General features: G+C 42.2%; 1 protein-coding gene across 2 annotated transcripts in view; it reads left to right on the plus strand.

Annotated features, from left to right (window-relative positions):
• LOC140517587 (lipase member N-like) overlaps positions 1–15,308 on the plus strand; it is a 41,407-nt gene that overhangs the window by 14,066 nt on the left and 12,033 nt on the right. For both annotated transcript variants that reach the window (XM_072628975.1, XM_072628974.1), the window contains exons 4-6: positions 4,472–4,670; positions 6,289–6,398; positions 7,717–7,853. In XM_072628975.1, coding sequence (XP_072485076.1) covers positions 4,472–4,670; positions 6,289–6,398; positions 7,717–7,853 — 446 coding nt within the window. The remainder of the gene's footprint in view (positions 1–4,471; positions 4,671–6,288; positions 6,399–7,716; positions 7,854–15,308) is intronic.

Consider the following 15,308-nt stretch of genomic DNA (forward strand, 5'->3'; position numbering starts at 1 on the left):
GTATGTCTAGGCTCTTTTTTTGATCATGGCTTTCAGGTAGTCCCGTAATTTTTAAATTGTCTCTCCTGGATCTATTTTCCAGGTCAGTTGTTTTTCCAGTGAGATATTTGACATTATCTTCCATTTTTTCATTCTTTTGGTTTTGTTTTGTGATTTCTTGGTTTCTCATAAAGTCATTGGCCTCCATCTGTTCCATTCTAATTTTGAAAGAACTATTTTCTTCACTGAGCTTTTGAACCTCCTTTTCCATTTGGCTAATTCTGCTTTTGAAAGCATTCTTCTCCTCATTGGCTTTTTGAATCTCTTTTGCCAATTGAGTTAGCCTATTTTTCAAGGTGTTATTTTCTTCAGCATTTTTTTGGTTCTCCTTTAGCAAGCTGCTGACTCGTTTTTCATGATTTTCTTGAATCACTCTCATTTTTCTTCCCAATTTTTCCTCCACCTCTCTTATGTGACATTCAAAGTCCTTTTTGAGCTCTTCCATGGCCTGGAACCACTGCATATTTACTTTAGAGGTTTTAGATGCAGGAGCTCTGACTTTTACGTCATCTGTTGATGGTAAACTTTGTTCTTCTTCATCCAAAAGGATGGGAAAGAATGCCTGTTCATCAAGAAAGTAGCCTTCTATAGTCTTATTTTTTTCCCTGTTTTTGGGCATTTTCCCAACCAGTTACTTGACTTTTGGGTCCTTTGTCAAGGGTAGGGTATACTCTGGGAGCCTGTAAGTTCTCAGTTCCTCCAAGGTGGTACAATCAAGGGATAAGAGTTTATTCCCTGGCCTGGCTCATGGCTGAGATACAGATCAGCTGCTCAATTCCCCCAGGGGCTTTAAGCTGAGGCTTCAACAATGCCTGCTGCCTGCTGCTGCTGCCCACTTCTGCTGCTCCTGCTGCCTGGGGCCAGGGTTAGGGAAAGACCCTGCTCCCTTATCATTGAGGTGAAAAAGTCCTCTCACTGATGTTTGAAATGTATTTGTCATCTGTGGGTTGAGGGATCTGTGAACTTCAGCTGCTGCTGCTGGGGATTCTACCCCGAGGCCTGCTCTAGCCCTGCTCCTCCTGACACCATGTGGCCAAGGCTGAGCTGAGCTCTCTCTGCCTCAGGTGTGATAGACCTTTCCTGTCAGCCTTACAGGTTACCCTGGGCTGGAAATCTCCTCCACTCCATTGTTCTGTGGCTTCTGCTGCTCTAGAATTTGTTGAGAATCTTTCTTTACAGGTATTTTATGGGTTGTAGGGGAGGAGCTAGAGTATGTTCATCTTTCTATTCCACCATCTTGGCTCTGTCCCCTTTTCATAATTTTCTTGTATCACTCATTTCTTTCCCTATTTTTCCATTGCCACTCCTATCTCTTTCTATAAATCCTCTGGGAATTTTTGTTGGGCTTGTGTCCAATTAGTATTTTTTTTTGAGGCTTTGTTTTGTTTTAGTTGTTTTCATATTGTTATCTTCTTCCAAGTTTTTGTCTTAGTCTTCTCTGCCACTGTGGTAGCATTTTATGATAAAGTTCTTTTGTTATTGTTTTGTCGTTTTTTTTCCAGTCTATTTCTTGCCTTTGAACTTTATGTTAAAATTAGATTCTGTTCACTTAGAGGTGGGGAGGCACTGTCCCAGGCTTTAGGCTTTTTCATGCTACTGTTTCCAAAGCTAGTTCTGGATTTCTTGTAAGTTTTTGGTGCTAGTTCTACTGCTCCTCTTGGCCCTAGAACTGTGACCAGATCCCCTGTTCTCCTGTGGTCCCATGGGCTAGTGCTCTTCTTTGCCTTGTAGCTATAAGAAGGACCCCTGCTCCCTTGTGATTGACCACCAGTACTCCTGGAACTGTGAGCCAGGACTGCCTGTGAGCAATACAGTTGCCAGTCAGTACCAGTTGCACCCAGTGCCAGCAAAGGGTCACATGCAATCTATTTCTTACCAGTCATCTGGCCTCCTCCTTATGCTCTCTGGGCTGAGAGCTCCCAGCGCAGCTCCTCCTGCTGCTACCACTACCTCCAAACTCCACTACTAGGGTTACTGATCCCTGAGTTGGCTCCCAGTGTCATAGACCTCTCCTTCTAACTTCCTAAGTTGTCCTAGGATGACAAAATTGTCTCACACCAACCTCTTATTGGCTCTGCTGATCCAAAATTTGATTTGAGGGGAGTATAGAAACCCATCTTGCCCTACAAGATAAGAGAGAAGAAGGGGATAAGGGAAGGGAGGGGTGTGATAGAAGGGAAGGCGTATTGAGGGAAGGGGTAATCAGAATGGAAGGCATTATGGGATGGGGAGAGGGGAGATATGGGGAGAAAATTTGGAACTCAAAATTTTGTGGAAATGAATATTGAAAACTAGAAATAAATAAATATACATATAAAAATAAAAACAAAATTTGATTTGAGGAATTATTGTAACATTGGAGGGGAAGGCGAGAATTCAGCTGAGTTGCTGCCTATATACACCATCTTGGACTGATTCTGTCATATCATACACATTTTCTGGCAAACCAACAGAGTTGTATCCCATCTTCCCCTCTGTGCCTGTGAACAAACTGGCCCCCAATCCTGGAACGCTCTCCCTCTTCACCGCCACCTCTTGGATTCCCTAACTTCACTTGAGTTCTGTCTCCCCCACAAGAACTAATTTTCTCCTTCTTGTATGATCAAAAATTATTTTGTATTTTTAGTCTGTTTACATCTCCTTTCCCCCAATAGAATGTAAGCTCTTAAGGGAAAGGACTAGGTTCATTTTCCCTTTGCATCCCCAGTGTCTAGTACTGCGTCTGGAGCACAGCTTGTTGAATTGGATTTTCTTGGATTGGATTGAATTGAATTGACTTAAAAGTAGTAATTGACAAGGAACCAGGTCATCTGGGGTTCTCTCTGCTCTAGAACCTTGGGCTGTTTCTGCCCAATGCCAAGCCATCTAAAAGTCCCAAGCTTCTATTGATCCATCTTACTACTCCACAGGGATAGAGACAGACAGATCACCTGCAAGGGAGAGTGAGGAAGGTGGTTCACCGATAGGTGGTAGTCACTCACTTCCTGAGGTCCTAGGCTCATGTATCTGGAGGTAGAAGAAGCCTCAGTAATTCAACTCCTTCATTATATTGGGCCCCAGAAAAATGAAGTGACTTGCCCAATGTCACATAGCAAGTGACAACAGCAAGATTTGAGACCAGGTCCTCCAACTCCAAAGCCAGTGGCTCTGATCTCACCCAGGATCCCAGTTTCAACACTTCCTTAAATCTGTCATCTCCTCCATGTGAACACTCCCTCCACTGGTGCAGATTATAACCTGTTCATGCTATCTCATCCTGTGTAATCTTTGTACATGTCCTACCACAAATGCAAAGTGAGGGGATCACTATACAGGCTGGAGGCCTTCCTATTAATAACCAGTAGCTACCAGTGTACACCATAAGCTATGTACCTCTCTAGCACTCCTTCCTCCTGAAATAAAGGGATTTCTTGGTCTGTCTCCTCTCCCAGAATTCACATCATCAGAAAACATTGTAGGACCATCACCCCACCACCTGGCCTTGATTTTGTGCCCTCTGCCTCCTGCCTCCCACCATCAGAATATAAGTTTCTTGAGGGTTTTTTGCATTTATATCCCCAGTGCTGAGCATGTTGGCTGGCACAAAGTTAGTGCTTAAGATATGTTTTCTTATCTATTCATTCGTCATTTTAGAGTGTAAGTGTTATATGTATTGGCTGGAGTGCTGGACTTGGCATCAAGAGACATGGTTCTCACCTCAAATATTCACTGGGGGATCTAATCCTGACCAAGTCACTTCTCTATGAACCTCAATTTTCTCATCTGTAAAATGAGGATGCTATGCCTTGAACTACCTGCCTCACATAGTTGTAAGGAAAAGCCTGCCAACCTTATGGTGCCATAGGAATGTCAGTAGTTACTATAATTTACCTTTATAGAATGAAGAATGGAACTCAAATTGTGAAGAACCTTGGGATACTTCCTATGTGGTTTATAGTGCCAATCCAGGCCTATTGTTCCATTGAATTCTGTGCCAATGAAGTTATATCAGGGACAGGCTGGATTGATCCTTCACTCTGGTACATTTTAAAACTCCATTTACCCTTATGACTTGAAATAAATGTCAATTTTTTCTGGCATGATGCATCCACTTAATACCTGTGGGGCCTGGAATGAGTCACTTTCCAATTTAGGCCTCAGTTTCTTTCTGTAGTGAGATTAGATAAACTCCAAAGATCCTTCCAGCCCTACATCCTATGTTCCTCCAAACTACAATTTGTCTTATTTTGTCCCTGTGATAATTTTCTCTTTCTGTCTCTCTTCCTCTTGCTTTATGTCTCTCTGTCTCTGTCTCTGTCTCTCTGTCTCTCTGTCTCTCTGTCTCTCTGTCTCTCTGTCTCTCTGTCTCTCTGTCTCTCTCTCTCTCTCTCTCTCTCTCTCTCTCTCTCTCTCTCTCTCTCTCTCTCTCTCTCTCTCTCTCTCTCTATTTCAGGTCCAAGGCCTGTAGTGTATTTGCAACATGCCCTATTTTTGGATAATTCCTGCTGGCTCCAAAACCAGGTCAACAAGAGCCTGGGTTTTCTTCTAGCAGACGCTGGGTATGATGTGTGGATGGGCAACAGTCGGGGCAACACTTGGTCCAGAAGACACAAGACCCTTTCCGTTGATCAAGAGGAATTTTGGGCCTTCAGGTAAACTGGGTTTCAGGAAAAGACCAGTAATTGGAGGGTGTGAGGGAAGCAAGAAATGAAAGGGGAGGAGGTTTGGAAATCAGACCGCATGAGTTCATATATTAGCTCTTGCTACTTCTAACCCTAGGCAAAGCACTTGCTCTCTCTAGGGCTCAGTTTCCACATCTATGAACTGAAGGAACTCAGGGCAATAGCTCTACATCAGAAGGGATCTCAGAGGCTATCCAATCCAATCTCACTTTTAGATGAGGAAACTGAGGTACAAAGCTTAGTAGATTTGCTTAAGCGCACATAGAAGTAGGATCTGGACCCAGGGCTTCTAATATACCACATGCCTCTTGAAAGTCCCTTTCAGGGGCAGATAGGTAGTTCAGTGAATACAGCACCAGCCCTGGAGTCAGGAAGACCTGAGTTCAAATCTGGCTTCAGACACTTGGCACCTTGGGCAAGTCATTTAACTCCAATTGCCTTGCCTTCCCCCTCCAAAAAAAGTCCCTTTCAGCTCTAAATCTTAGGAGATCAAGTCTCTCTCACTTCTCTGTGCCTCAGTTTCTTTATCTGTAAAACAAGGTGGTTGAACTACAGCCTTTTAATTTCCTTTTCAGTTCTAAATTATAATCTGGAGAGTCAGATGTTTACTAACTATGTAACCTTGTTGAGTCTCAATTTCCTCACCTGTAAAATGGGGACAGTAGTAATACTGGACACATTTATCTCACAGAGCTCTTGAGATTGTAAATGAGATAATTTACATAAAGCCCTTTACAAATCTCAAAGCAACTGTTAGAGTAGGGCTAAAATAGTGCCTGAGACACAGTGCATTGGGAAGAAATACTTTTCCATTCATTTATTCATTGACCATTCATTATAGCTATAACCTCCCACTCAGGGAACTCTGCTGATCTGAATATAATGCATTCAGTGTGTTTTTAGAGAAAGAATTTGAACCCAGATCTTGTGACTCCAAAGCAGTTCTTTCACCACTGTACCACATAACTTTTTGAGAACACCAGGATGTTCAAATCATTGCTTCCAACCTCCTCCTATGAGAGATGAAGGAAACTTATCAAGGCCTGGAAAAGTATAGTGATGTTAATCACTACAAGGTCACATAACTAGCTAATGAGTGACTGAAGCATGATTTGAATTCAGATCTTCTGACTTGGGTCATCCAGCCTCAGAATGTGCTTATCCATTTGTTCATTCATTCATTCATTCATTCATTCATTCATTTGGTTTTTATTTATTTAGTCATTTACCCCTTCATTTATCTATCTCGTTATTCACCTATTTATTTATTTTTGGTTTTTGGAGTAGGAAGTCTTGATACTCAGACTGGCAGCTTTGCCTTTCTTCAACAGTAACTGGTCCTGCTGAATTGCTTTGGTCAAACAATTCAACCCCTAAGGCCACCCTTCTGGTGATAAGCCTCTGAGTCACCTAGGCTAGGACCCAGAAAATAGACACAATCTGTTGCTGAATCTATTATACTGAAATAGCTAAGTAAATGATTAAATGAAACCGAAGAAGGCATACCCATTTAGTTTGGTGCCAACCAAGCTCAGCAGTCAAGCAATCTGGATTCACACTACAACTTTGCTCTCCTTTCTGTTTCTAGTTTTGATGAAATGGGCAAGTACGACCTCCCAAGTGTGATCGACTTCATCGTACAAAAGACCGGGCAACAGAAGCTATATTTTATTGGTCATTCACTGGGCACTACCATAGGTATGCTCAGAAGAGACGAAGTGACTGTCTGACAAGTGGCATGGCACGTTTTTCCCACAATTGGGGTCTGATGGGTGGATGGTGTCATGGAGATTAAAAAAAGAAGTCTTGGGATCATAGACATAGAACTGCAGGTGACCACAGAGGTTATTAGACCAATCCCATCGATTTACAGATTCAGAAATGGGGCTCAAAGAGAAGTACTCTGCCCAAGGTCACACAGGCAGTGTTGGGATTCAAACCAACATCTTCTAACTACCAATCCAAGGCTCTTTTGACTCATAGAGTTCAGACAGTCAGTCAAGAAGCATTTATTAAGTGCTTGTATGTTCCAGGCCCTGTACTAAGCACTGGAGTTCAAAAAAGAGGCAGATGACCATCTGACCCTCAGGAGCTCCCAAGCAATGGAGGAGAGATCATGAAAACGCTTTGTACAAACAAGCTCAATAAATAGATTGTCATTAAAATAAATGAATGAATGGATAAGTAATGTACAAGAGAGAAGATAGTAGAATGATGAGGGTTGGGAAAGGCTTCTTGCTGAAAATGAGATTTGAGTTTGGACTTAAAGGAAGCCAGGGACGTCAGGAGGCAGGAATGGGGGAGAGAATTCCAAGCATGGGGGACACTCCCTGGAAGAAGCCTCAGAGGCACCTATTCCAACCTTCTGTTTTGTAGATGACGTTACTTTTCTTTCATCTTTTGGACCCTTCCTCCAAGAGAGTCTTATGTGAATATGTGTTTATCAAATACCATCAACACCAATGTAAATACCAATAATAAATATTAGAAACATATGCTTTCATCAAATATAAATACAAAATAACTTTATAGGGAAAAATGATAAGAAATGAATATGGGGAAACTGAGACAAGAGACTTGCCCACCGTCCAATGGTTAAGAAGGATCTCCCACAAACGAGCTCTGTGATCTTGAGGAAGTGAGTTCTCTCATCCTTCCATCTTCCTCTTCTATAAAATGAAAGTTTTGGGGTCGTTGATCTCTGGGAGGTGGGGAAGGCAGGGAGGGGTGCAGCAAGGAAGACTTCCTTTAGGAAGAGAGGATCAAAATACATCACGAAGATGGAAAAAAGACAGATCTTCTAAAGGACCTATAGGAAAAGAATCCCGCTACAAAAATGAAGGGGTGGGGCCAGGTGACTGTGGTTCCTCTTATCTCCACACCCTTTGGATCATAGCTCATCAGTGTGGTCTTCAAAGCAGAGCCCCATCTCCCTCTTAGGGCCAGGGGATCGAGTCTCCCCATAGACGTGACCTTGGGGCTTCTCTCTTCAACAGGATGTCTTCTCTTTTTTCAGGGTTTATTGCTTTCACCACTAGACCAGAAGTAGCCCAAAGAATCAAAATGAATTTTGTTCTCGGTCCAGTGACTTCATTCAAATACCCCAAGAGTGTCTTTTCCAATTTTTTTTTCCTTCCTCAGTCAGTCATCAAGGTAAGCAGCCACCCTCCCAACTCCCCCATATGTTTGGGAATTCCATAAGAACCCCAAGTCCCCGAGGCTTTAAATTCTGTTGAGAATCATAAGAAGAAAATGAAAGTAAGATGACAAAGCTTTTGCATGGCTACTGGTGTGTGTGGATATGTGCATGTGTGTGAATATATAGATATATGTGGATGCTTGTGCACATATACTGTGCATGCATGTGTGTGTATATATTACGCATTTTGTACATGTACATTCTCTGTGCATGCATGCATGTGTATTTCGTATATTGCTGCCATTTGTGCATGCATGTGTTTGCATCGTGTGGGGGCCATGTGTTATGTATGTGTATGCATGTACGCACATATACATTGTGTATGTGTGTGAATGGGTACAGCTCTGTGTGTATATGTGTGCATGTACATATATAGCATACGTGTGTTCCACTTTGTTATGTGTATGCATTGTGTATTGTATTGTAGATGCATGTGTTTGTATACATATGTGTATATGTTTGTGTGTCTCTGTGTATATGTACATGTGTACACATGTGTTTGTGCACATGCATATCTGTGTATATGTAAGGGTGTACATGTATATGTGCACCAGTGTATATGTGTGTATGGTGGGCATGTTTGCATGATGCGTATCATGCATATCTATGTCTGCGCATATCCATGTGTATGTGTGTGTTTTTGTGTACTCCAACTTTGGATTTCCAACACTGATGGTAGAAGAGGATAGAGACATCCACCCACCATTCATTCCTAATGGAGACATTTATCGTTACTATGTTTTGTGAAGCCCTGTGCACACAGTGCACACTCCATACTTTTTGCTCCTCTCACCAACCTTGTAAACTAAGTTTGGCAGGGATTGATGTCTCAATTTTACAGTTGAAGAAACCGAGTCTCAGAGAGGCTGTGTGATCTCCCTGGGGCCACACAGTCAATAAAGTCAGTGGCAGGAGATGAAAACAAGCTTTTCTGGAGGACACTGCAATGTGATGGACAGAGCAGAGGCTCTTAAGTCAGAGGATCTGGGTTCAAACCCTACCTCTGAGGATCAGTCCCTATGTGACCAATAAATAAATCAACAACCACTTATTAATGGTCTTCTGGAGGCATCCCTGTCTTGAAGGTGTTTACCTTGTGCTGGGAAAGGTGATATGTATGTGCACATCACTGTGGAGGGTGGGCCTCAGTTTCCTGATCTGTAAAATGAGGCACTTGGGCCAGATGAACCTCCAGGTTTCTGCCTCTAGGGTCATGGCCCTGACCTCTAAGCAAAGCCCATGTTCCACTTTGCCCAATGACATTTACATCATCCCTTTAAGGCTTTTGAATTTACAATTTGGACAGTCCCAAATTCTCCTTTTCCAAGGGGAGGCAACAAGCATTTATTAAGCATCCACTGGTGTGCCAGGCACAGTGCTAAAAGCTTGGGATACAAATAGAAGTCAAAGGACAGACAGAGCCTGTCCTCAAGGAGCTTATACTCTGATGAGGAAGACAACCCCAAAGAAGCTGCACTGACAGGGCAGGTTGGGGGGGCAGAAGGAGGAGTATATTTGCTGGGGTCCAGAGGTCAAGTCAAGAATATCAGAGACAGAGTCACCTGACCATCTTGGACACTTCCTCAACCTGGAGGCCCTGGGAGGTTCTTTGGGAAGAAAGTGAGGACCAAATGAGAGCTAAGGTTTGGGGAAAATGGATTGGGTGGTGGGGTGGAGAAGGATATGACCAGCATCCCTCATGTGGCTAGAACATGGTAAGGTTTACAGAGCTCTGGACTCCCAGTAACTCCATGAAAGTAGATACAGCACCCCTGTGGGGATTGGCCATGGTGCCTCACCCACCTGTTGACCAGAGGGAGTGGGTTGGTCATGCATTGACTTTGATTTGCATGGTGGATGCACATGCTTACATGAATAAAATGGAAGATTGGAGTCAAAAAGGAAATAATGAACCCTGGGTATCTTGGGCATTTGTCTGGCAGCATTGCATGGCATTGAGGAAATGAGGCAATTAGGGAAAGGAAATAGATTGAACCAGATTTGGAGTCAGACACTGAGTTTGAATCCTGGCTCTCATGCCACTGCCCCATGTGAACCTAAGGAAGGTACTTCCCTTCTCTGGGCCTCAGTTTCTCAATATGAAAGGGTTTGACTAGATGACCTGACTCTGCCAAGTTCTACCTGTATGGGAAGGACCCGCCAAATCTCTCTTATTCCTACCTTCTCAGTTACTGTCAAGGGAACCACCATCTTTCTGGTCCCACAGACTCACACCCTAGGAGTCATCCTGGACCCCCCAGATCCAATATGGTGCCAAGGCCTGTCTATCTCACCTCTGCAATATCTCTTGGCTCTGTCCCCTCCTCTCCTCTGACCCTGCCCCCACCCTGGTGTAGACCCTTATCACCTCACACCTGGGCACTTGTGATAGCTGCTGGCGCGGGCGGGGGGTGGGGGGGGGGGGAAGGTAGTCTTTCCCCTCTCTAGCCCATCTTCCATTCAGCTTCCAAAACGATTTTCCCAAAGCCCAGGTCTGACCATATCACCTCCCTCCTTAATAAACTCCAATGGCTCCCTAGTACCTCCAAGATCAAACTTAAAATTCTCCATTTGGCTTTTAAAGACCTTCCTAACATAGCTCTCTCCTACTTCTCCAGTCTTCTTACACCTCCCTCCCCTATGAATTCTCTGCAGTCCAATGCCAATCATCTCCTGGCTGGTCCTCACAGAACACACTCTATCCGTTGCCTCTGGTTATTTTCCATGCTTGGAATTCTCTCCTTTCTCATTTCCCCCTCTTGACTTCCCTTCCAGTCTCAGCTAAAATCCCACCTTCCTTCCCTCCAATAGTTCTCCAATTAATCCTGCCTGTAACTTGTTTGTATATTATCTCCCCAATTAGACTGTGATCTCGAGGGCAGGGACCGTATTTTGCCTTTCTTTGTATCCCCAGAGCCTAACACAGTCCCTAGCACATAGTAAAGACGTAATAAATGGTAGTTGACTTGATTTGTGTGATCATGAGCAAAATACTCAGTCTCCCTGGGGCTGAGACCCCCAGTGACCAAGTGAGGCAGTTAGACTAGGATCCTCCAAGGTTCCTTCCAGGTGTCTATTATCTTCTGAACTAAGCAACCTCTCAAATTTCCCTCCAGGTCTAAGTTCTGTGACCCTTTTACAGATGAAGAAACTGAGGCCCAGAGGTACTGGCTTGCCCATGATCCTATAGTGAGTGTCAGAGACAGAATCTTCAGGCATCCAGGTCTCTTAAGTCTGAAAACAACACCCTGATCACTACTGGTAAATAACAGTTGGAGTCTACTACAGCAAGCCCAAGATGCTACAATGAGATCTTAATGATAGAAAGAAATTCCAGATTTTACAAGCAAGTGTCCCTCCAGGGCATACTGCCAGATGGAGTTTAGTTTCATTGCCTTGTTCTTCCAGCTCAAGGCTGGAGATTAGCATTAGTAAAAATCCTGAAACATGATGCCCTTCTGGAAATCAACCAGTTTTTCCACACAGATTGTAGCATACAGATAGATGAGGCTCAGGGCAAAGAATGTGTGTGACTCCTCCAGTTCTCTCCTCAGCCCCTTGGCAAACACTCTTAATAAAGGTGACAGGTCAAGAGCCAGGGGCTACCCACTATCGGGTCCCACCCAGCCATTCCTTTTGTATGCAGCACCTCTCACACTGCAGTTTGCCCATCCCAACCTCCATCCATTCATCCCAACTGCCTTAAGTCCCAGGATAAAATGTAATCTCAGTAAATACTTGATTATTGATTTCTTACCTTATCGGTAAGGAACAGTATAGTGGAAAGAATGAGGCCTCTAGAGTCATAAGAAGTAAGTTAGAATCCTGGCTTGGCTTCTTAATTGCTGTATCCCTGAGTGAGTCACCACCTGGTCATCAGTTAGCAGACATATATTCTGGTTCTCAATCTATAATCCCATATACAGTTCTCTGTTTTACAAGGCAACAGCTGAACATTTAGAACTGCTTGTATAGTGAAAAAGCACAGAAGATCTGGGTTCTAAAGTCACCCTTACCTCCAGTGTGACTTTGAACAATCGTGTCCCCTCTCTCCTAGTCTCAGTTTCTTCAGATGTAAAATGAGGGAATTTCACAGATGACCTCTAAAGTGCCTTTTAGCTCCAATTCTGTGATCTTAAAATCCAAAGTCCTTCCCCTTTCCAGACCTGTTTCTTCATTTGTAAAATGAGGGTGTTGGAGAAGATGGTCTCTAAAATCTCTTCCAGCCCCCATCCTAACTTCTTACAGATCAGTGAGGAAAGAATGATTTTTATACCCTTTCTAAGTCATATGTGCATGTTATTCTGTTGTAAGGTGATTTTTATCTTTGTTCATATCATCAGAATTTCTCCCAGTAACCCTGCCCCTCTCCTGCTCAGAGAGACATCCCAAATAACAAATGATAGTTTTTTGAAAAAGAAAGAGAAAAAGAAGAGGAAAAAAGCTTAAAAATATGGCAAGTTACCGTGTCCATGGATCTCCCAAAACAATAAAGCAGGGTGCCTTCTCGCAGCTGGACAATGCTTGTTCTATATAATTTTGCAATAGACACATTTGATTATTTGTAGGAGTAGGGCACAATTACATTATTGTAATAATTATCTATATTGTTTTCTTGGCTTTGCTTAATTCCCCTGTTGCCTTCTCACCCATTAACATCCCTCAGTGCCTGGGGTTTCCTTGCCCTGGAACAGACCTCTCTGTCTCCAGCTTCCTCCTCCTTCCCCTCATCTTTCAGCTTCCATTAGTGTATGATCTCACCATTTAGAATGGAAGCTCTTTGAAGGCAAAGGCAATCCGTCTTCCTTTTTGCTTGTATTTGTATCCCCAGGGCTTAGTACAGAGCCTGGCACACAGTAAGTGCTTAATATATGCTTAGATTACATTAGATTGTGTACATTCTCCCATGTTTCTCTTATTAATTCATCATATTTGCCATTTCTAATAGTTCAGTGAAATTTTGTTACATTCATGTCCCACAATTCATATAGCCATTCCAACTGATGGGATTTGTTTCCAGTTCTTTGCTATCACAAAATATTCTCCTATTAATGTTCCAGTGCGTATGGAGACTTTCTTCTTATAGATGGCTTCCTTGGGGTTTAAACCCAGAAACAGATCCTCTGCATTAAGGGGGAAGAATATTTTAGTCACTTTATTTGCATAATTCCATATTGCTTTCCAAAATAGTTGTACCATTTCATAGCTTCACCAACAACGCATTAGTGTGCCTATATCTTCACAACCCCTCCAACATTGACTATTCTGATTTTTCTCTTCCTTGTCGATTTCTGCACTTGAGGAGAAATATCATGATTTTTATTGCATATCTCTTATCTTTACTGATTTGGACTATCCTTTGAAATAGTTGTTAGTAGATTTCAGTTATTCTTTTGAGAATTGTTGGTTCACATCCTTTAGCTTTGGGGAATGACTTTTGGCTACATCTGTGTGTGTCTCTATTAGTTGTCTATTTCACATATGTCCTTATCAGAGAAATGTGAAAAGATGTTTCCCCATTCAGCTTCTTCCTTATGTAAGATGCAGAAACTTTGTTTTCGCAAAAAGCTTTTCATTTTCCTTGTAACCAAAGTTATCTATTTAATCTTTTATAATTACTTCTATCATTTTTTAAGTTAAGAATACATCTCCTACCAAGAGCTGCAGAGGAGTACGTGAACTGCTTCTTTTCCAATTGTTTTAACGTTTAAGTTCACATGTCCATTTTGAATTGATTATGGAATATGGTATAAGATGGTGGTTCGAACCTAGACTCTCTCAGACTTCCTGCCAGTTTTTCCAATAGTTTCTATCAAAGAGAGTTCTTTTCTACAAAATTTATCTTTTCCTGTTTACTGAACACTGGGATGTTAAGTTTCATTGTTTCTGATTTTTCTTTGTCTAGCCTGTTCCATTAATCTCCTCTGTTTTTAATCAATAGCAGGTGTTTTTGAATGACTTCTGTTTTATAATATAGTTTGAGATATGGTAATGCTTTCATCCCTTAGCCCCCTTCATCGCTACAGTAGATAGATAGAGAACTGGGTGGGCTTGAGTCGGGAAGACTTGAGTTGAAAACCAGACTCAGAGACTTAATAGCTGTGTGTTCTTGGGCAAGTCAGTCTCTGTTTGTCTCAGTTTTCTTCATCTGTAAAATGGGGATGATATCAGCACCCCCACAGGGTTGTTATGAGGATGAAATGACATAATTATAGTGTGCTTAGTACAGTATCTGACACAGAGTAAGTGCTATCTAAATGCTGGCTATTATTGCTGTTGTTACTGTTATTGTTTTTCCCTTGACTCTAGATTTTCTTTTTCTCCAAATGAATTTATTTTAGCAAGGTATATAAAGTACCCCATGGATAGTTTGATGGCTGAAGCAGTACAACTAAAATTTTGGTAAAATTGTTGTTTTCATTATATTGGCATGTCCCAACCATGAGCACTGAATATTACTTCAGCTATTCAAGTTTTCTAATATTTCTTTAAGGATCACTTTGTAACTGAATTTATGCAATTCTTTTTTATGCTTTGGCAGATTAACACCAAAACATTTTATGCATCTTATATTTATTTGGGATGGAATTCCCTTCGTCTTATTGCCTTTTAGATTTTGCAGTCAATGAACAATAAGCATTTATTAAGCACTTACAATATGCCAGGTGCTAAATCCCAGGAATACAAATATGAGGAAAAAGACAGACTGTCCTTGCCTTCAAAGGACTTACATTCTAACTGAAGAAGGTCACACACCAAACAAAGCTGAACAATGAGGGGAGAGAGGAAGAGGCTGGAGACGCAGAGGGCTGTTCCAGGGCAAGAAGACCACAGGCATTGAGAGCTGTTTAATGGATGAAATGGCAAACTGAGGCATGGTGGCAATTTCTTGAGATAGATGATAGAGAGCAGAGACAGAGGAAGAGAGAAGGAAGAGACAATATACCTCTCTCTGTAAACACATGTAAGTCCATGTCCCAAAAGTCTTTGTGTAGTTTAAAGTTATTAACTGAATTCTACTTCTAATCCTATCCAACTTCAGCCTACACTGAGGCTTTTGGGACACCCTATACAGTAAATCATGCAACAATCCCTTTGGACCTATTTCCTCTGAAATCTATAAAATGAGGGGGCTAGACCACATGGCCTCTAAAATCTTTTGTAACCAAATCTATGTTCTTATTCTGCCCTTCTAAGCTTTGACAACAACAACAAAATGGGGGCCGTAGTCCCTACTTGCCTCCCTCCTTGGTTTGTTGAGTAGGATACCATCTTTCATGTGTCTAGGGCTATGCCAACACGTCTATGGTTATTCTGGCTTGTCTTGGATGAAATTTGACTTCTTACAAGTGAATGTGACCCTGAAGCTTTAAGTGGCCAGTGAAACTAATGATCTCCCAAGTCAAGAA

This window comes from Notamacropus eugenii, chromosome 1 (assembly GCF_028372415.1).
Source record: "Notamacropus eugenii isolate mMacEug1 chromosome 1, mMacEug1.pri_v2, whole genome shotgun sequence".
Classification (NCBI taxonomy): Eukaryota; Metazoa; Chordata; class Mammalia; order Diprotodontia; family Macropodidae; genus Notamacropus; species Notamacropus eugenii.